This window comes from Dendrobates tinctorius, unplaced genomic scaffold, assembly GCF_039654945.1.
Source record: "Dendrobates tinctorius isolate UK_male_01 unplaced genomic scaffold, ASM3965494v1 ptg000003l, whole genome shotgun sequence".
Lineage (NCBI taxonomy): Eukaryota > Metazoa > Chordata > Amphibia > Anura > Dendrobatidae > Dendrobates > Dendrobates tinctorius.
The window spans coordinates 76,372,202-76,395,550 of record NW_027361671.1 but is presented as its reverse complement, the minus strand read 5'-3'; the positions used below and the strand labels follow the sequence as shown (position 1 = coordinate 76,395,550).

The window sequence follows — 23,349 nt, the reverse complement described above, 5'->3', positions numbered from 1 at the left end:
TGCACAGATAATAAACTTCAAGCACTACATATGGACATACATAGCCTTCAACATGGCACATACAGTACTAGTCAATGCAATTATGCCAGTTTTCATAATATTGTACATTAAAAAATAGCATTAAATCCAGGCACCACATTCATCAAGTCGTTGCCGCTTGATACACTTTTTTACTGACTGGCAGAATGGGGTGCTTTTATCCCTGTTAGTATGGAGTGGCCGTGCCCAAGCCGCTCAGTTCCTTCTTTATGGGCCTGTTAAAAAAAACGAGTGAATTACGACTCTCTTTATAGACATAATTTCCCGGCCTTCTTTCAAGAGATTAATGGGTTACTTTCTAGATGGTCCAAACTTCCTCTCTCACTTTTTGGTAGAGCAAATTTGATAAAAATATCTGTTATACCTAAGTTCGTATACATGGTGGAGGTTTTGCCGGTTCCGATCGCACAAACAGTGTTGAGGAGGTTTCATACCGTGCTTCTAAATTTTTTGGGCGGTCAGAGGCGACATCGAATAGCTAAATCAGTCCTCACATCTCCAAAAACACAGGGGGGTATTGCCTTTCCAGACGGTTGGAGATATTAGAAGGATACCAGCTTGGGCCTCCTTGCGGGCTTATAGAAATCGAGAAACTTTGGATGGCTCCAGCGCATCCCAATTCATTGCTATGGAGAGATGGGAGTACATGCCCCTCAGTCCCTCTGCTGGGCTTTATGGCATTTACAATGAAAATTTGGAGGATAAGCAGCAAGGCCTTTCCATTAATCTCCCCCAAGTCCCCTATGATCTCTTCCCTTCGTACACCTTCCATACCTGATAGTCTTACTGCAGCTATGACGGAACCAATGCTTCAAGCACAATTATTTTATTACGCAGATATCGTAGACCCCTTTAACAGAATTATTCTTCCTTTCCAGACTCTTAGAGAATGGCTTAAACTCCCACTTAGGACCTACTTCTCATATTTATAAATCCGCCACCTGGCCTTAACTTCATATAAAAACACAATGTCCTCTACCCCCATTCCCTTTGAACGACTCTGTAAAGGGAATCCCTCTCAAAGGGTTTGATCACAGACATTATAATATACTGTTCACTCCGCCGTCAGACCCCCGCACCTAAACATGCTTAAGCCCCCGTTCCACACAGCGAGATCGCTAGCGATAACGCTAAAGCGTCACCGATTTTGTGACGCAGCAGTGATATTGCTAGCGATATCGCTATGTGTGATACTTACCTCCGACCGGCTCGCCCGCTGGTTATCGCTGATCGCGCGAGAACGTCCTGGACCATTTCTCGTCGGCTACTTCCTGCTGGGCTTCCTGCTGGCGCCGACGAGCGACGCGTGGACGCGGGCGGGAGAACGTCTTCATCGCCGCGTCTGACAGGTAAGTAACGACCGCTGCTGTGTTGCTGGCGAGATCTGCCTGTTTGGCAGCTCACTAGCGACCATTTAGCGATGCACCAGTGATCCTGACCGGGTCTTATTGTGGTCGGAATCGCTGGTGCATCGCTAAATGTAACGGTACCCTTACATTAAGTGGGAAAGATACCTGGGGAGAGAATTTCTGCTCCCTATCTGGCAGGTCATATGGTCTAAGGCACCTAAATCATCACCATGCATAATACAAAAGGAAAATCAGTACAAGATACTGATGCATTGGTATCATACGCCGGCCGTTTAACATAATATTTACCCAGCCACGTCGGATATAATAATAATAATAATAATACATTTTATTTTTATAGCGCCGACATATTCCGCAGCACTTTACATTTCAGAGGGGATTTGTACAGACAATAGACATTACAGCATAACAATAATCACATACAGTAGATTATAACAAAGTACCAAGAGGAAAGAGGGCCCTGCTCGCAAGCTTACAGTCTATGAGGAAAGAGGTAGACACGAAACGTGGGTGGTAACAGTTGCCCTGATTGTATGGACCAGCCATAATGTTAAGTGTGTGACAGTACAGACACAGAGGGCTAATGGATGCATAAAGCATGTGGGAACATGATGCGGGAAATCTGGTTATGGTAAAACTTTTGGCTGTGCCACACAGGGATAGGTTAGGTTAATGTGTTGAGGTGATAGGCCAGTCTGAATAAATGTGTTTTCAGGGCACGCTTAAAATTGTGGGGATTGGGGACTAATTGTATTGACCTGGGAAGTGCATTCCAAAGAATTGGCGCGGCACGTGTAAAGTCTTGGAGACGGGAGTGGGAGGTTCTGACTATTGAGGATACTAACCTCAGGTCATCAGCAGAACGGAGGGCGCGGGTAGGGTGGCATACTGAAACAAGGGAGAAGATGTAGGGTGGTTCTGAGCCATGGAGGGCTTTGTGGGTGAGGGTAATAAGTTTATACTGAATTCTGGAGTGGATGGGTAGCCAGTGTAATGACTGGCACAAGGTAGAGGCATCGGATAGATGCTGGAGATGCCTGGGTGCTGTGGGCTCATTGCCACATATATTCTGGAACTGCCAGACTAAATCCCCGTTCTGGAAGAGAGTACAGGGGTTGGATGTAGAGATTCCTCTGGATCCTGTGATTTATTTGCTTAATGTTCCACCCCCGTACCTATGAGAAAGGCCCCTGCCAGGTTGCTCCTCCATATCCTAACCAGTGTCTATTAGCCTCGTACTGGAAGAAAAGGTCAGCTCCCTCCATGAAAAAACTCAGGATGAAGATTAAAGCAATGAGACATATGGAGAATCTTACGGCCTGTATTAATAATCATCTAGATTTGTTTAATCGCATGTTGGCTCCATGGGATGCCTATGTAACTAAGCTAACCAATTGATGTTACGTGCCTTCTCTCTTTTTTCGTGTCTTTTCCTCCTCCCTGACTTTTCCCCTATGTCTCCCTGTACCCCACCTACTCTTAGATGATGCATTAGATGTTTGACCTAATTTTAGTAGGAGCAGCAGTGCTTGGCACTGTGCCACTAAAAGAAACATCTAAAATGTTTTGCATTGTTTTGCATAATTTTGCTACAACTATACTTGTGTTTATGATGTTACGGTATTTGTACAAGAAAAAGGAAAATCTTTCAAAAGTAAACAGTTAAAAAAAAAAACGAGTGCAGTACTTGGCAATCGGATAGGGAATGAGCAGAGTTGTGGTTGAGCTTGTGCACTGCCGCAAGGACGGACTCCTCTTATCAATAAGCTATCACCTATCCTGTGAAAATGTGACTTCTTTCACCAAATAACCCATTTAAAGAAGCATTCCCATCAAACTTTTTATCCTCTTAATATATTGCAGTCATCATATTATATAGCGCTGTGTACTTACAGTTGCTCATTTTGCCTTTCTATCCAATAAATTATTCTCTTCTCTGTGTAGAAATAGGAAGTCTCTTGTTCCTGCATTTATCATTCCCCTCTTCAACTCATGACCCAGCTGCTCCTTTCCACCCATGTGCCAGGGAGTTTGGCAGTGAATTATAACTCATACAGGGAAAATTGACCTCCTGTTTCTACATAGAGCTTAGTAGTATTCAGCTAGTCAGTTATCAATCATGTGATGTCATAGGAGTGCTTGTTTAACGGAGTATTCCAGGAATATAGAAGAGATTGTAAAGTGGCTTAGTACATTTGAAATCAGTTCTCTACGTTCATACCTGTACAATGGTGCTCAGTTTTACTTTTATAAATATCTAGAGCCCACTCAACACCAGAGTGCAAGGACATTTACCAGAATCACATATCATTAGTTTGCAAGTCAAAGTCAATCACAGAACTTGGACAATGTGAGATCTGAAGTAAAGTCTCGTGAAAAAAAACTACCGGTATATGGCAAAAATGTAAGATTTTACTATTTTAAACTGCTTTTCATTCATTTTTATATATATTCTTTTTTTTTTTATTATTTAGAGATCATGTAGAAAAAATATGACACCATACAACATTGGGGACCATGCATTGCCCAAAATATTTACTAATTCTAGTCTACCATTGGGTGCATGTAAGGCCTCATTCAGACTTCAGTGATTTTTCTCGATCACAAAAAAAAATCCGAGTTTAATTAGTGTTTTTTAGCAGATTTTGGTTAGTGAGTAAGTTATTATCATCATATTTTCTTGTAAAAAAGCTTATGGAGATATCGTAAGCTTCATCTAACAAACCTTCCATGAAAAATGAACAGCAGTGTAATGCCGTGATGGAGCAAGGGTGGCACCCGAGTGCCGTCCGATTTTTTTTCATAGACTTGTATTAGCGCGTTATATCAATTATTTGGATCGAAATCAGATCTGTCTCCATGATTTGGAGTAGGCCAACCAGTCTGCAAAAATACACGGGCATACGAACAGCCCCATAAACTATAATAGGTATGGACAGACCTCACGTCGGAGTGAGACCTTAGTGGGTCTCAACCACAGAGAAATGCATCCGGATTGTGGGCCACAGTGCGCTCCAGTGCTGTGCAGTATTACAGCCGCATTACACATGGGTGCATGAAGTCTAAAAAATAATCAAAATTAATTCTATGCAAAATTTGAGTGTGCTCTAGCCTGTGACGGACAGCGGTAATTGATGTAAAGAGAACACAAATTGACGTTAAGTGAGGCAGATTCATTAAGCCTTTTTACATTCATTTAGTTCTTTTAATGGTCAGGCAGTCTCACAGCCCCTGGCGTGTGGAAAACTGATTTTTTACAGCCGTAAGTAGAGTTTCCAGTCACCTGTGTGTGACATGAATTGAAATTAGGCCTAGGTTGCACTAGGAAATGCTCCAGATTATCCCGAAGGCCGGCGCTCGCTGCCTCATCAGAGCGTTCATTACTGTGGCTGGAGCTGACAGGAGCGGGCCTGCGGGGGCCATGTCGGTTCCTGCTTAAGAAGGGTTAAGTCTGTTTTCCTGTGGTTGGCTTGTTTTTTTAAACCGTCACTTTTATTTTCCTCGTCCGCCGAACATCTGTGCAGCGATTCCTGTGTGTGACGCCTCGGCTTCCTCTTCACCTCTCCTTAGACAATGGTCATGTTTTCTTGCTGGTGTGTGTTGTGCATGCTGCATGTTTTGTTTTTTATCTGCCGGCCATCTCTCTCAGGCAATACATGTGTGTGTGTAAACTAGGCCTTAATATTATTGTTTACCTCCTGGAGAGGATGACCAAGACCTTGTTAATAAAACGCTCTCCACGCGCCAAATTGTTAACAGCTGAGACATTTACAGGTGTATTTTCTTTTTTTTACAGATGGAAATCCAGTACGTATACGGAAGCTATTAGCACTATAATTGCTGTCTGTCACTATGACAACAAGCCGCTGCAGTCACCTGCCTGAGGTCCTACCAGACTGCACGAGCTCCGCTCCCTCTGGAAAGACAGTCGAAGATTGTAGCAGTCTTGTGAATGGACAGCCACAGTATGTCATGCAAGTTTCAGCAAAGGACGGGCAGCTGCTATCAACAGTAGTGCGGACTCTCACTACACAGAGGTAATTACTACTTATTAATGCCATTTTCATTATTTTGTGCTTTTGTGAGAGTAAAAGATGAGCTGGGGAAGGTCCGTCCTGTTCTGGAGGCTGAAACAATGAGACACTCGCGCACGGCAGCTTCAGCGAACAGTGGGAGACCTAACTTCAATGATTTGTGCCTTGTATTTATGGTGATACTTCAATGTATGAGAAAAATATTTCCAGTGTAATTGTTGGCGTGATCTAGAATAAGGGAACTGTTATGAAAGCGTATTTTACATAATGTCTGTATCTTGATCTAGCAAACAACAATTTAAAGAGTTCCTGCAAGTTTCGGTGAAGTGCACGCAAACTAATGTTGTGTATGTTCTGGTGAATTTTTCATAGCAGATGTTCTCCTGTCCGATTTATTGGCTGGGTGTGCAGGATGTATCCTAAGCCTTTACTCGGTGGACAACCTCATATTGTGCAGGCAGCCTCATATTATCCTCTCCTATATGGGCAGCCTCATAATGTCCTCTCCTGTGCAGGAAGCCTCATAATGTCCTCACCTGTGCAGGAAGCCTCATAATGTCCTCACCTGTGCAGGAAGCCTCATAATGTCCTCTACTGTGCGGTGAACCTAATAATGTCCTCTCATGTGCAGGCAGCCTCAAAATGTCCTCTTCTGTGCTGGCAGCTTCATAATGTCCTCACCTGTGCAGGTAGCTTCATAATGTCCTCTCCTGGGCGGGCAGCCTAATAATGTCCTCTCCTGTGTGGGCAGCCTCATAGTGTCATCTCCTGTGCAGGCAGCCTCATAGTGTCCTCTCCTGTGCAGGCAGCCTCATAATGTCCTCTCCTGTGAGGGCAGCCTAATAATGTCCTCTCCTGTGCAGGCAGCCTCATAATGTCCTCTCCTGTGAGGGCAGCCTAATAATGTCCTCTCGTGTGCAGGCAGCCTCATAATGTCCTCTCCTGAGCGGAAAGCCTCATAATGTCCTCTCCTGTGCAGGCAGCCTCATTATGTCCTCTCCTGTGCAGGCAGCCTCATAATGTCCACTCCTGTGCAGGCAGCCTCATAATGTCTTCTCCTGTGCAGGCAGCCTCATAATGTCCTCTCCTGTGCAGGCAGCCTCATAATGTCCTCTACTGTGCAGTCAGCCTCATAATATCTTCTCCTGTGCAGGCAGCCTTATATTGTAATCTCATGTGCTGGCAGCTTCATATTGTCCTCACCTGTGAAGGAAGCCTAATAATGTCCTCTCCTGTGCAGGCAGCCTCATAATGTCCACTCCTGTGCAGGCAGCCTCATAATGTCCTCTCCTGTGCAGGCAGCCTCATAATGTCCACTCCTGTGCAAGTGTAGTACTTGCAGGTACGCAGGATGCAGTGACGAGTCGCGAGACGATTTGGTGCTTTCTATAATAACATTTATCGGACTAGAGGGAACTTTCCTCAGTCACAGCCTGATCAACAAAAGGGGTAACAATGGTTGCCCTCGCAAGGGCTCTATACAATCAAACACAAACGGGGTAGAACACGACTACGTCCGGCAATAGCCGGTCACTATAGGGCCACGGTATGGCCGACTACGGGTCCTTAATTATATAGTCAACTTAGCCGTCCAGACGTCCCTCGCCGTTCGGATGGTGGTTTTTCGGCGAAGCAGTCGCTGGGCCCTGTTGCTGAGGCGTTGACGAAGTCTTCGCGCTCTCCGGCGCTCTGATGACACGGGTGCCCCACAGGCCCCGGTGGAGTCCTGGGACAGATGGGCCGCATCCCCCGGACTGGGGCAAGCGGCAGCGATGTGGGGTGGCGAAGGGCAGGCCACCTGCGCAGCTAACGGCTGCAGCGGGGGATCCGCGGCAAGCAGAGGCTCGTCCCCTGCTGCGGACCGGAGCGGGACAGTGGTGGCCGCCGGCGCCACTGTACTTGCCGCGGCCACTGGTGAGAGCAGGGCGGCTGCGGGTGGCGGGGATCAAGCCACAGACGCGGGCTGGAGCGAGGCGGCAGCGGCCACGGGCGACCGCGGGTAGGCTGCAGCCGCGGGCTGAGATGAGGCAGCCGCGGCTTCCAATAATCCACGCAAAAACGCAGAGTGCCATCTTTTTTCGGAACCAGGACAATAGGGGCCGCCCAAGGGCTCTGGCTTTCTCGTATGACCCCCTTCCGGAGCATTTGGGCTAATAGAGTTTTCACTTCCTAGTATAGCTGCGGTGGTATTGCCGATATCACTCCCGGATGGGGGCCGCGCCTGCCGTGGGGATCCCATGCGTGATGGCTGTGGTACACCCGAAGTCATCCTCGTGGCTGGCAAAGACACTGTAAAATTGTCCAAGAAGTGTCTCTACCTGGAGAAGCTGGGCTGGCGCTAGGTCGGAAAGTTCGGCCCGCATTCTCTCCAGGATAGCTCGACCTTTCTCTTGGGCCGAGGATGTGGCAGTCTGTTGGGTCCGTAGTGTTACTGCCCAGAGATCTTCGGGTTACACCCTCAACTGGACCGCGGGGTCTGGCAGCATCTCCTCCAATGGCCTTACTAGTTTGGCCATTTCGGCCCGGGGCTTCAGGGCGATATCTTGATTTTCCAGGTTTACACAATGCACCAAGATGGTCCCTTCCCGCACTGTGGCCAGGGAGCGGGCCACGAGGATGCCAGGGTGCAGGCGCTCCGAGTAACATGGTTCCACCTGCACCTCCACGCCCTCCAGTGGCATGGGGGCGCGGATCGGCAGAGCCACCATCTGCCCTGGAGGAAGCATGAGCTGGGGGGCCACCGGCGCCATGACCTTGCCCAGCGCCTCACCCTCCTGACACTCCTGAAGCACTCGCGCCTTCCGCACCAACCGCTGGAAGACCTGCCCTTGGGCCATGCGAGAACCCCACTGACTTAGGGTCTCCTGCGTGGAATCGTTAAGGAGTAGATTGCCGAACTCCCGCAGTATGTTCATGCCCAAGAAGATCGGATGACAGTCGTTAGTCTCTCCTTGGGTTAGGGCCACTCCCCGGCAGCCGAGAGATTTACCACACAATGTCATCTGAAGCCACACCACTCCGGCGACAGGTACCGGCAGTTGGTTTGCGGCCACTAGTCGTATCATGGGCCCCCACTGGGGCCTTGCCGCTTCCAGGAAATGCTGCTGGAAGTAAGCTGCCGGCATGGTCGTTACCTGCGACCCCGTATCCACTAGACACCGCACAGCATGACCCTCGACTTCGGCCCATACTATTGGCAACTAGCGACCAGTTCTTCGGGACTTCCACCACCCCTTGTTGCGGCTTCCAACTCCGAGCGGCGTCCCCCATGCCCGGAGCCCTCTAGTTTAACGTCTGCCGGGGTGGGTATTTCCCACGCCGTGGACACTCCCGTGCGAAGTGGCCCAGTTTTCCACACTCATAACACCGGGGCGGTGAGGCTCGGCCACCCCGAGTATTGCGAGGCCCCCAAGGCCCGGAATTGTAGCCAGGTCGGCCGGGCGCGAGCTCCGTTCTCTTCTTCACTTCAGCCAGCTCACCCCGGATACTCTTCAGTTCTTGTCTCATTTCCTCAATCCATTGAGGTTCTTCGACAATGCTTATGGAAGACTCCATGCTCTGGGCCTTCCCCACAGGAGCCGTCATCCCCTGCTCTTGCTCTCGTGGCTGGGCCTGACTCCCCACTTCGGAGAAGGCTATACATGGTTTCACTCGGACCTGTTCCCGCAGTGCCTGCTTGATTAGCGGGTCCCGGAGTCCAGTCACTAGCAGGTCACGCAGGGTAATGTCGATGGGCCCTACGCCTATTCCGTCCTTCCTTTCGCGGTGTATAGCTCCTGGAGGGCATTCATATACTGGGTGATGGTCTCCACCTCCCCCTGCATCCGACTGAATAACTGGGTTCTCAACTCCCCCACGTCTGTTGGATCCCCGTGGGTCTCTTCCAGGATCTGCAAGACCCTGGCGAAGGTGTTGCGACGTCCCGGGGGTCTCAACATTACCGACTTCCGGGCTTCCCCATTTAGTGCCATAAGGGCCACCTCAGCCTCTAAATCGGGGGTCATGGGGTACATGCGGAAAAGGTCCCGCATACGTTCTGTCCAGCTCCACAACAGCGTTTCGGAGCCAGAAAACCGGGGCAAGTTATTTAGCATAGCCCCCAGGGAGATGCTGGAGCGGGGGCCCCATCATCATCAGCGCCCGCGGCCCCACTCTGATCAGGCACACCACCGTCTGCGCTCGGAGACTGCATCCTGCCAACTACGCCAAATATGGTACTTGCAGGTACGCAGGATGCAGTGACGAGTCGCGAGACGATTTGGTGCTTTCTATACTAACGTTTATAGGACTAGAGGGAACTTTCCTCAGTCACGGCCTGATCAACAAAAGGGGTAACAAGGATTGCCCTCGCAGGGGCTCTATACAATCAAACACAAACGCGGTAGAACACGACTATGTCCTGCAATAGCCGGTCACTATACGGCCGCGGTATGACCGACTACGGGTCCTTAATTATACAGTCAACTTAGCCGTCCAGACATCCCTCGCCATTCGGGATGGTGGTCTTTCAGCGTAGCAGTCACTGGGCCCAGTTGCTGAGGCGTTGACGAAGTCTTCGCGTGCTCCAGCTCTCTGATGACACAGGAGCCCCACAGGCCCCGGCAGAGCCCTGGGACGGATGGGCCACAGCCCCTGGACTGGGGCAAGCGGCAGCGATGTGGGCTGGTGAAGGGCAGGCCACCTGCGCAGCTAACGGCTGCGGCGGGGGATCCGCGGCAAGCAGAGGCTTGGCCCCTGCTGTGGACCGGAGCGGGACAGTGGTGGCCGCCGATGGCACTGTACTTGCCGCGGCCACTGGTGAGAGCAGGGCGGCTGCGGGTGGCGGGGAACAGGCTGCAGTCGCGGGCTGAGGTGAGGCGGCAGCGGCCGCGGGTTGAACTGGGACCGCAGTGGCTGCGGGCTGGAGCGGGGCAGCAAGTCTCGGATGATCGTCTTGGCACCGTTCCTCTGGAGTGCTCAGTGAGCGTCTTCCCTGGCACTTGTTAGTCGCTCTAGCTTTCAGTCGCTCCCACGGTCTCCTGCTGTCTCTCTCCCGGTCTGCTGAATCATCGTCCTGGGAATTCCCCGCCCCCTTTATACTGGTCCCGCCCCCAGCCCATCTGTCTGTCACAACGGTCCGTCCCCGAACTCTTTCCACCAGGAATAGTTTCCCCTGAAACCTAGATGATGGCTCCCTTGGTTCCGGCCCGGACACTCGACGGGGGCCATTCCTCCCACACAGGCAGCCTCATAATGTCCTCTCCTGTGCAGGCAGCCTCATAATGTCCTCTCCTGTGCAGGCAGCCTCATAATGTCCTCTACTGTGCAGTCAGCCTCATAATGTCTTCTCCTGTGCCGGCAGACTTATATTGTAATCTCATGTGCTGGCAGCTTCATATTGTCCTCACCTGTGCAGGAAGCATAATAATGTCCTCTCCTTTGCAGGTAGCTTCATATTGTCCTCTCCTGTCAGTGACGTAACTAGAGTTTGATGGGACCTGGTGCAATATTTGGACCTGGGCCCCCACCTGTGTGTTTGTCAAATGTATAGGCCCTTGTAGCAGTCTGCATCCTGTAAATACATGCATGTTCGCCCACCATGTAATAATGTCCACATACTGGCCCCTTCCTGTAATAACGTCCTCAATCCTAGGCCATTTCCTAGTATTATGTCCCCCATAGTGGGCACCATCCTGTAATAATGTTCTCCATCCTGACCCCTTTCTTTAATAATGTCCCCCATCCTGGGCCCCATCCTATAATAATGCCCCCCATTCTCTCCCCTATATTTAATAATGTTCTCCATCCTATAGTAATGTCCCCCATCCTGACCCCTTCCTGAAAAAATGTCCACCATCCTAACCCCTTCATTTATGTCCCCCATCCTATAATAATATTCCCCCTCCTGGGCTCTTTCCTGGTATAATATCCCCCATCTTGGGCTCTTTCCTGGTATAATGTGCCCCATCCTGTAATAACGTCACCAAACCTGAGCCCCATCTTATAATAATGTTCCCTATACTGGGCTTCATCCAATAACAATGTACCCCATCCTGACCACTTTCCTGTAACAATGTTCTCTGTTCCTCTCCAACACATTTTGAAAAAAACAAAAACAAATGATTCTTATCTTCTGCTGCTCCCATGATATGTAGTGCCCTCTTCTATGGCTAGCACTGAAGCTGGTAGATGACCTCGGCGTGGTCGCCATGGGCAATGCATTATATCATTGCCATGCATAGCCCATGACAGGCAAACCAATGTCAGCTGCTTTCTTGTGATTGGCCAGTGGTGTGTATTGCAGTGCTGGAAGCCAGTGGGTCTCTGCACCCAAATACATTTCAGCTGAATGTGTGTCTGAGGATGCACTTCCAGGTGTAATGGGCACTGGTGACGATGTGGCCCCCTCACGTTTGAGCCCGGTCACAGTCACACCCTCTGCAACTGCAATCATAAGGCCCCTGTCTCCTGTGCAAGTAGCTTCATATTGTCCTCTCCTGTGCAGGAAGCCTCATATTGCCCTGTTCTGTGCAGGCAGCCTTTTATTACTCCTCGCTAGGTAGATCCCCTCCTATTGTCCTATCCTGTGCAGGCAACCTTAATTTGTGTCTCCTGTGCAATCAGTCTCATATTGCTCCTTGCTGAGTAGACATCATCATACTGCTCTCTCCTGTGCAAACCACATCAAATTGCTGCTTCCTATATAGGCATTTCTGAGAAGCATATTACTCTCAACTGTGACTGATGTTACCCTTTCCTATGTAGGCACCTTCATGTTGCTTTTTACCTGGGCAGGCAGCATCATATTGCCCTATCCTGTGCAGGAAGCATCATATTGCGTTATCATGTGCAGGCAGCTTCATATAGCCCTATCCTGTGCAGGCAGCTTCATATTACCCTTTCCTGTGCAGGCAGCTTCATATTACCATTTCCTGTGCAGGCAGCTTCATATTACCCTTTCCTGTGCAGGCAGCCTCATATTACCTTCTCCTGTGTAGGCTGCCTCTTATTGCTTCTTTCTGGACAGACCGCATCATATTGCGCTTTCTGGACAGCCAGCCTCATATTACCCTCTCCGATTCAAGCAGCCTTATATTAATCTACGTGTGCATGAAGCCTTATATTCCTCTCTCTATTGCAGACAGCCTCATATTGATGTACATATTGTTGTACAGACAGCATCATATTACTTTCTTTTGTGTAGGCAGACATCTGCTGATCTGTGCGGGCAGCTTTCATTGCTTTCTCCTGTTCAGGCAATGCTCCTGCACAGGAAAGTGAAATAAGAAACTGCTTCCCCAGGAAAGATCGGCAAGAATCTGCCTGCCCAGGAGAGATCGGCAGGAAACGGTCTGCCCCGGAGAGATCGGCAGAAAGCTTCCTGCCCAGGAGAGATCGTCAGGAAGCTGCCTGCCCAGAAGAGATCGGCAGGAAGCTGCCTGCCCAGTAGAGATCGGCAGGAAGCTGCCTGCCCAGCAGAGATCATCAGGAGGCTGCCTGCCCAGCAGAGATCGGCAGAAAGCTGCCTGCCCAGCAGAGATCGGCAGGAAGCTGCCTGCCCAGCAGAGATCATCAGGAGGCTGCCTGCCCAGCAGAGATCGGCAGAAAGCTGCCTGCCCAGCAGAGATCGGCAGGAAGCTGCCTGCCCAGGAGAGATCATCAGGAAGCTGCCTGCCCAGAAGAGATCGGCAGGAAGCTGCCTGCCCAGGAGAAATCGGCAAGAAGCTGCCTGCCCAGGAGAGATCGGCAGGAAACGATCTGCCCTGGAGAGATCGGCAGAAAGCTGCCTGCCCAGGAGAGATCGTCAGGAAGCTGCCTGCCCAGAAGAGATCAGCAGGAAGCTGCCTGCACAGTAGAGATCGGCAGGAAACGGTCTGCCCCGGAGAGATCGGCAGAAAGCTGCCTGCCCAGGAGAAATCGTCAGGAAGCTGCCTGCCCAGAAGAGATCGTCAGGAAGCTGCCTGCCCAGCAGAGATCGTCAGGAGACTGCCTGCCCTGCAGAGATCGGCAGGAAGCTGCCTGCCCAGCAGAGATCGAAAGAGGCTGCCTGCCCAGCAGAGATCGGCAGAAAGCTGCCTGCCCAGCAGAGATCAGCAGAAAGCTGCCTGCCCAGCAGAGATCGGCAGGAAGCTGCCTGCCCAGGAGAGATCATCAGGAAGCTGCCTGCCTAGGAGAGATCGTCAGGAAGTTGCCTGGCCAGGAGAGATCGGCAGGAAGATAACTGCACAGGAGAGATTTCCAGTGATAGGCTGTCTGCATAGGAGAGTGCAATATGACGCTGCCTACTGTATATTGTGTCTATATGCCATAGTCGTGCAAATCAATAAACATCTCTATCCAGAAATCTTCTCCAGAGAGACAATTCTACTTTAAGTTTTTTTTTCAAAGTTGAATGTAGTCTATTGTTTCCTGTTATCTGCCATTTATAACTGAAGAGAGAAATGCAATATTGTTTGTTAATGAAATTACAGACGGGGGGGTCAGAAAAGTCTCTGCCACATGATTACTATTTAATGTCACTTACCTTCTTTTTAACCAATTAAAGCCTCACTAGACTTGCATGTGCTACTGTTGCAGTAGCTCTAGCGGGTGCGGAGTAACTCTAGCACACACTGGGTGGTACGAATGCAATTATAGGTGTCTTGTGCTTGGATCCTATTCTATAGGTGAACTCCCATCTTAAATATTAATGAGCTATCCTCTGGGACTGCCATAAATGTCAGATAAATGTGTGTCTTTCCTCTGGGACACAACCCATTCTTTAGACAGAGGTCACCCCTATGGGGAGTCAGCCTGCAGCCGCAGCAGGTAGCCGGCAGATAAGACTTGTTACCAACATCAGCCGATCAGAGTTTGGCTTTCATTATTTCCTTGTCAGTTTAAAAAATAAAAAGTGAACTGATTGGTTGCTGTGGGAATTGACAAATTTCATTTACTATTTACTTTGACTTTGTTTGGAAAGATTTTTGTTATTCTTACTGCTAGGCATATCTTTTCTGAAAAATCTTTAAGGAACAAATTTGACAAAACTTCTATACTGTATTTTGCCTAGTGCAGGGTCTAAAGGTCTGCGTGAGACACAAGGACTCTAACTGCAAAACATGTTCTTTGTGTCATGCTTCGCCCCTTTAGGCTCAACACTAGTTTTAATACAATGCAAATATATTTTGCCTGAAGTATTTATTTAAAAGGAACCTGTCAGCCAATTCGAGCTGCCCAAACTAGAGGCAGTGTGAAATCTAGACAGACTCCTTCATTCTTAAATCGGGAGAGACCTGACTACAAGAGGAGCTGGGCAGGGAGCCTCGGCTCCTCACACTGACTTGTTTTTCTGCAGTCTTAAGACTAAAACATAGCTTTCTATAATGAGGGAACCTGCCTGGATTTTATCCTGCCCTTAGTTTCCGCAGCGTGAAACAGCTGACAGGTTCCCTTTAATGTGTATTCATGGCATAGAAATGATGTGATTGGAAATGACGTATATTGGCTCAGCAGAAATTTTTAGCTTCTTTTATGATGATGTTACTGATAACTATGACACTTTACATTTATTATACAAAAAAATCTTTTCAAGTAAAGTTAGTTTTCTATTTTTCTTATTATTGTACATTATGTAACATTAACTATATTAAAGAATATAGCAGGGTTGCAAACCATGCAGAAATTCCCGGGCAGTCTGTAAAAATAGGGCACTTTTTTGCCCTGTCCATAGAATAAAAATTTAAGACGTCCATGATTTTTTTTCCAGCTTAAAAAACTTATACAGATTACGTTGACTGTAATTATCATCATTTTAAAGTTTACTGTGAATGCAGCCGATGTCTTCATATCAGAATTATTAGTAGTGAACATTGGTAATTTTGAATGACCATTCATTTTAGCAGCTAATGAATGTATTGTACTGAAAAAGTAGAATAAAATTGCGAGTGTGGGTAAGTAGTGACAAAACGTATTGGCTTTTTTTATGCCATTCATTGCACAGTAACAATAATCTGCCAACATTGTTTTACAGTTCAGTCCAATTGTGACAATACCAAACTTAGTTGTTGTTTTTTTTACTGAAAATTCAGATATTTGTTGAAAATAAAACTGATTTATGTCACCATTTTTCGAGACCTAGGCCACAGCATTTTCAATTTTTGCACCAATGAGGCCGTGGGTGAGCTTTTTTTCCGTGTTGAGAGTTGGCATTTCTATTGATATCATTTTGGGGGTAGATGTAATGTTTTGATAGGTTGCTTTCGTTACATTTTTGTTGGATTTATGGTGACAGAGAAATCACAATTCTGACGTTTAGAGCTTTTATCGTAATGGTCAATTAATTTGGTAGATCAGACTTTTACAGATTCAGCGATTCCAAATATACGGGGACCCAACAATGGAAAGGTTCTCCTTAATGTGCATTGATGTTATAGATATGATGTGATTGGAAATAACGTTTGATAACTCAGTAGTTTTTAGCCTCTTGTATGATGATATGATAATAGTTTAGTATGTTATTAAAAATCTTTTTCATGTAAAGCTAGTTTTGTATTTATTTTTTCTCTTCTAAATTATACTATGTTATGTGGACAATATTAAATAAATGTTATAATTTTTTTTACCACTAAACATATTAATAACACCTTCTTATGCAATTTTATTCACACTGAAAAAGTGTTAATTCAGTTGAAAAAGTTCATTTTGAGCACAAACCTCAATCTTTGCTACACTTCTGCATTCAGTGGAAGAGGTGAAGAAACACTGTTTTTTTCATAACCTCATTACATAGTTACATAGGATAAAAATAAAAAGATCCACCAAGCTCATCCTTTCACAATCAGTTATACAGCTCTCATAGATTAATCATAGCCGTTACTACTCTTAGTGTGGGGTATTCTGTTATTTGATGACTTTAAATGTAAGGAACTATGTCCTATATTCATTATATATAATTTTCCTATATTGCTTTTCCTCCCCTGGTCTTTTGTACTGCTCTTACAAAGCATAAATCATATGACAGTTCTTTGTATTGAGCATACATATACTAATGCATGTAAATTAGGACATCCTTAAAGGGAATATGTTAGTTGGATAATAAAAGGGGGAATTACCAGTGTGAGCAATGTAATGACCAAAACTTTGTTCTTATAATCACTCAGAGGTCTGTAGTGAGATAAGAGCTAACTCAGTACAGAAAAACTAACAGTACAGCAGAAGTGAACTTTGTCTCATTACAATCATTTGCAGCAGAACTTCTCTCATATTGCTGGCTGCTCCGCTACAGAGCTGTGCCTGATTATAACTAACACAGTACAGGAGAGCTGAACCTTGAGTAATTGCAGCCGCAACAAGCATATTTGCAGTTGTCTTTTCATACTCTTGTCAGCTTTGCTGTTCTGCCCTTCCCCCACGCTGGCTGTGAGATGGAAACTGAAGAACTGTGAGAAGACAGCAACTGCAAATGATTTTGCAATGAGACAAGCTTCACTTCTGCAGTCCTGTGTTATTTTTGCAGTTCTGTGTTTTCTCTCATAATCACACACAGTTCTGCAGTACCCCATGTCCAAATTACTGACTTCTGAGTAAAAGTTGAAGTTTTTGCCCATTGCTGGTCCAGTGGGCCCATCCATCTGGTCTGTTAAGAGTCTCTCTCATTTCATCAGTCCATAAAACCTTTGAAAAATCTGTCCAGATATTTCTTGGATCAGTCTAAGAATTACAACTTCTGTGTCTTGCTCAATGGTGGTCGAGAGCCTTCCTTACATTGGCCATGTCTCTGTACTCTGAACACATTGTACTTCTGGGCACTGCAGGGAGGTTACAGTTTTGGAATATGTCAGCACTGGAGTACAATGGTTTCCAGGTCGCTTCTCAAATCTTTGGCAGTTCACATGCATCTTTTTTTCTCAACACATTTTTTTTTCGAACCTGTTGACCACCAACAAAACTTTTGATGGGACTGTGAACATGTCCCAATATCTTGGCAGTTTCAAGAATACTGCATCCCTCTGTAAGACTTTTAATAACTTTGGACTATTCAGAGTCACTTAAGTCTCCTTTTGACCCATTTTGCCTTACGGTGTTGTATCCTTAGGCCTCACCCACCCATATTACACAAATACTCATCACTTGATATGCTACATCCAATAGGGATTAAAATACTTACTTGCTTAACAATTGTACACACAGTGTATATTTGTGAGCATTAACCCTTCGCGACCTTTGACGTACCTATAAGTAATGGTCGGATAGAACCGACCTTTGGTGTTATAGGTATGTCATGATGACCTTGCATGGCACAAGAGTTGTGCCTGCGCGATCATTGCCAGGAGCTGTCACTGCCAGGTGCGGTGCCCGCACTGCCCCCCCGCTGTTTAACCCCCTAAATGTTGCAGTCTATATCATTGTCCTTGCGACGTCATTGCTCGTACCCAACTGTTCCATGGCAACTTGAGGTCGTCATGATGACCTTCGGGTCCGCCAGCTATGGCAAGCCTGTTAGACCATGCTGAGAGCATGGTCAAAGAGGCTTCTATCAGTGCAGCACTGACAGGTATAATCCATTGCAATGCTGTTGCATTGCAATGCACTATACAAGCGATCAGACTAATAAAAGTTAAAGTTCTACACTGTGTGCAGAATTATTAGGCAAATGAGTATTTTGATCACATCATCCTTTTTATACATGTTGTCCTACTCCAAGCTGTATAGGCTTGAAAGCCAACTGCCAACTATGTAAATCAGGTGATTTGCATCTCTGTAATGAGGAGGGGTGTGGTCTAATGACATCAATACCCTATATAAGGTGTGCTTAATTATTAGGCAACTTCCTTTCCTTTGGCAAAATGGGTCAGAAGAAAGATTTGACGGACTCTGAAAAGTCAAAAATTGTGAGATGTCTTGCAGAGGGATGCAGCAGTCTTGAAAGTGCCAAACTTTTGAAGCGTGATCACCGAACAATTAAGCGTTTCATGGCAAATAGACAACAGAGTCGCAAGAAGCGTGTTGATAAAAAAAGGCGCAAAATACTGTATCTGCCCATGAATTGAGGAAAATCAAGCGTGAAGCTGCCAAGATGCCATTTGCCACCAGTTTTGCCATATTTCACCATATTTCAGAGCTGCAACATTACTGGAGTATCAAAAAGCACAAGGTGTGCATACTCAGGGACATGGCCAAGGTAAGGAAGGCTGAAAAATGACCACCTTTGAACAAGAAACATAACATAAAACGTCAAGACTGGGCCAAGAAATATCTTAAGACTGATTTTTCTAAGGTTTTATGGACTGATGAAATGAGAGTGACTCTTGATGGCCAGATGGATGGGCCCAAGGCTGGATCAGTAAAGGGCAGAGAGCTCCACTCCGACTCAGACGCCAGCAAGGTGGAGGTGGGGTACTGGTATGGGCTTGTATCATCAAAGATGAACATGTGGGACATTTTAGGGTGGAGGATGGAGTGAAGCTCAACTCCCAGACCTACTGCCAGTTTCTGTAAGACACCTTCTTCAAGCAGTGGTACAGGAAGAAGTCAGTATCGTTCAAGAAAAACATGATTTTCATGTAGGACAATGCTCCATCACATGCATCCAAATACTCCACAGTGTGGCTGCCCAGTAAAGGTCTAAAAGAAAAAAAAATAATGACATGGCCCCCTTGTTCACCTGATCTGAACCCCATAGAGAACCTGTGGTCCCTCATAAAATGTGAGATCTCGAAGGAGGGAAAACAGTACACTTCTCAGAACAGTGTCTGGGAGGCTGTGGTGGTGGCTGCTGCATGCAATGTTGATCGTAAACAGATCAAGCAACTGACAGAATCTATGGATGAAAGGCTTTTGAGTGTCATCATAAGGAAAGGTGGCTATATTGGTCACTGATTTTTTTTGTTTTTGAATGTCAGAAATGTTTATTTCTAAATTTTGTGTTGTTATATTGGTTTACCTGGTGAAAATAAACAAGTGAGATGGGTATATATTTGGATTTTATTAAGCTGCCTAATAATTCTGCACAGTATTAGTTACCTGAGAAAACAGATATCCTCCTAAGATAGCCAAATCTGAAAAAAAACCCACTCCAACTTCCAAAAATATTAAGCTTTGATATTAATGAGTCTTTTGGGTTGATTGAGAACATAGTTGTTTTCAATAATAAAAAGAATCCTCTCAAATACAATTTGCCTAATAATTCTGCACACGGTGTATAGGGGGACAAATTAAAAAAAAAAAAACAGTTTAAAAAAAAAAAGTAAAAATATTTGTAAAAAATATCACAAAATAAAAAAAATGAAAATAATATACCTATAAATACGTATATTTATGTAAAAAAAAACACAAAAAAATACACATTTTATATTGCCACTTCTGGAACGACCCAACCTATAAAACTGTCACACTAGTTAACCCCTTCACTGAACACCGTAAAAAAATAAAAAATAAAAACGTGGCAAAAGCTGCTTTTTCATAATACCGCCAAACAAAAAGTGCAATAAAATTAGATAAAAAAATAGTAATCATAGTAATAAAATTAGTATCACTCAAAATGTCATCTTGTCCCGCAAAAAATAAGCCACCATACAGCTCCATAAGCAGAGAAATAAAATGGTACCAATAAAAACGGCAACTCGTCCTGCAAAAAACACTCCCTCGCATGACTATCAGTAGAAATATAGAAAAATTATAGCTTTCAAAATATGGCAATGCAAAAACTTATTTTTTAAAGTGTTTTTTTTAAGTGCGTTGATAGTAGCCCAACTTAAAAAACCTATATAAATATGGTATCGCTGTAATCCCACAGACCTGAAATATAACATCTAATCACTTATACCACATGAGTAATGGCATTAAAAATAAATAGAATAAATTCCTTAACTGCTGTTGATTTCTTCATTCTGCCTCCCAAAGATCGCAGTAAGGCTTGGCTCACTTTTATCTTGCGCTCTATGCTGAGCGCTTACCACAGGTCATCTGAATTCCGTTATTCAGAGATTTACATGGAAACCTTGATGTAAGTGCTCAGCGTAGAGCGCAGGATAAATGTTATCCAAAATGTTGTGTAAAATGTTCCCAATAAAAGCTTCAACTCACTTGACAAAAAAGCACATCCCCACTCAGGTCCTTCATTTGTCCATGGAAATATAGGGGGCTTTCACGTTACTGGTAACACAAAGGCTCTGGAGAAGCACTATGGTTTCAACAAATGAAATCCAGTGAATTCTTAACTGCCAAATCTAAACTCCCCCTTCCCTTCTCAGCCCCAGTGTGCCTGAACCACATTTAGCGTCCACATGTTTGGCATTTTTGTAGCGATGAAAGCCCACTTAATTTATGGGGTACATGTCAAAAGAAGCATGAGCTGGGCATAATGTATTGGCACTACAACATACTTGGTACTGCAAGGTACAGGCAGAACAGTGGCAGATTTGCAATTTTCACTCAGCAACATCAACTGCTGTTTGTTTCTGAAAAACACCCATGGAGTCAATATCATCACTACACCTGTAGATAAATTCCCAAAGGGGTATAATTTCCATAATGGGATCACTTGAAGGAGGATTCTTCTCTCTTGGCACTTAGGGGCTCTGTATATGGAGTTCACAAACTATTCTACGATAATTTGTTCTCGAAGAGCCATGTAGTGCTCGTTCCTTCACGAATCTCACTGTGCGGCTAAGTAGTACTGTACAGCCACACATGGGGAACTGCCACTTTCAGCAGAAATTGTGTGACAAATTTTGGTGCCACTTTTACCCATTTTGCTATGTGAAAATGTAAAATCTGGGGTGAAATTATTAATTTTTACTTTTCATTTTTCTTCTGTGCCCAATGGTCTAAAATTCTGTTGACACACCTTTGGTGTCAATATGATCACTGTACCACTGAATTAATTCATTGTGACATCTAAAATATATCGAATCTGGCACTCTTAAAAAAAAAAAGGCTGAATTTTATTGAAATCAAGAAATAGTGTATCAAACATATTGATGTTTTGGTCTAATCGCAAGCTGGCAATCATTGCGACGGACGCCGCAACCACAATACTGCATCATTAATTCCTGGGTTCTCAAGCACAGGGGCTGCTATTTGAAATTTAAACAGCTGGAATCTAATCTTCAGGCATTTACAAAATTACTAAATGCTACTAGTGTATATCTGATGAAGGTCAATTACATTGAAACGTCAATATATTTGATACACTATTTGTTGATTTCAATAAAATTCAACCTGTTTTTTAGAGTGCTGGATTCTATATATTTTGTATCGTAAGGGTTGGGACCCTATCTGTGCACCTCTTTTTAATTTAAGGAGTGCCGTTCTTCTTTATCATTTATCATTCGTTCTTCCATCATTGAGAGATATAGTTTGTAAAATTGGGTCACTTATGGAAGGGTTCTGCAGTATTGGCATTTCAGGGCCTCTGCATGTGACATAACACCCTCAAACCAGTCCAGTGAAATCTGCATTCTAATATGGTGCTTCTTTCCTTCTGAACTTCACGCTGTGCCTCAACAGGGTTTTTTGACCACATATGGGGTATTAGCGTACTTAGGAGAAATTGCATAACAAATTGTAAGGTCCATTTTCTTTTATTATCCATGTTGAAATTGAAAACGTGGGTCCAAAGCAACATTTTAGTGGAAAAAATGGTGATTTTCCTCTGACTCAGCCCAATGATATATAATCCTCTCAATCGCCTGAGGAAAAAAATGCTCACTACAGCCTTAGATGATTTTCTCAAGAAGTGTAGTTTCCAAAATGGGGTCAGTTGTGGTTGTTTTGGCATGGCATGGGCTCTTCAAATGTGACAAGGCATCCGCAATCTATTCCAGCCAAAATTGCACTCCAGAATTCAATTAGCGCTCCTTCCCTTCCGAGCCCTGACATGTGCCCAAACAGCAGTTTTCTACCACATGTGGGGTATCTGAGTACTCGAGAGAAACTGCACAATAAAGTGTATGGTCTATTTTTTTACTTTAACCCTTGTGGAAATGATAAATTTGTGGGAGAAATGTGATTTTTTTTTTTTTTTCATGGCTCAACATTATAAAATTCTGTGAAGTATCTGTGGGTTCAAGGTGCTCATCACACCTCTAGATAAATTCATTCAGGGATTTAGTTTCGAAAATGGGGTCAGTTGTTAGGGGTTTCCACTATTTAGGCACATCAGGAACTCTGCAAATGCAACATGGTATTCTCTATCTATTCCAGCCAGGTTTGCATTACAAAAGTTGCATGGCGCTCCTTCTCTTACGAGCCCTGCATAAACAGTAGTTTTGTACCACATATGGGGTATTGGTATACTCACAAGAAACTGCACAACAAACTGTGTGGTCCATATTCTTCTGTTACCCTTTTAAAAATGTAAAATTTGGGGCTAAAGCAATATTTTTGTGGGAAAAATAAACCTTTTCCTTCCACATTGCTTTCATTCTGGTAAAGCCCCTAAAGAGTTTATAAACTTCTTGAATGTGGCTTTGAGCATTTTGAGGTATGTACTTTTTAAAATGGTGAAACTTTGGGGTATTTTCTGCCACATAGGCCCATCAGAGTCACTTCAACTGGGATGAGATCCCTAAAACCTTGTTATGTAAATTTATGTAAAAATGAGAATTTGCAGATAAACTGTTAACTGTTCTAACTTCCGAACCCAAAACACATGTTTAAAAAATGATGCTGATGTGAAGTAAACATGTGTTAAATGTTATGTATTAAGTATTTTGCGTGCTATAACTATCTAGTTTAAGGGCATAAAATAAAAGTTTGATAATTGCAAAATGTTAAAATTTTTGGTAAAATTTTCGATATTTTCATAAATTAAAGCAATTATATTGACCAAAATTTACCACTAACATGAAGTACAATATGTCATGAAAAAATAGTCTAATAATCACTGGAGCATGTTGAAGCATTCCAGAGTTGCAACCTTATAAAATGACACTGGTCAGAAT

General features: G+C 45.0%; 1 protein-coding gene across 3 annotated transcripts in view; it reads left to right on the top strand.

The window, feature by feature from the left end:
• MARCHF3 (membrane associated ring-CH-type finger 3) overlaps nucleotides 1-23,349 on the top strand; it is a 341,782-nt gene that overhangs the window by 177,218 nt on the left and 141,215 nt on the right. For 2 of the 3 annotated variants that reach the window (XM_073557244.1, XM_073557243.1), the window contains one exon: nucleotides 5,206-5,446. In XM_073557244.1, coding sequence (XP_073413345.1) covers nucleotides 5,262-5,446 — 185 coding nt within the window. In that variant the 5' untranslated portion in view covers nucleotides 5,206-5,261. Of the gene's footprint in view, nucleotides 1-4,726; nucleotides 4,854-5,205; nucleotides 5,447-23,349 lie in introns of those variants that run through there. The other variant, XM_073557245.1, reaches the window with a different exon arrangement.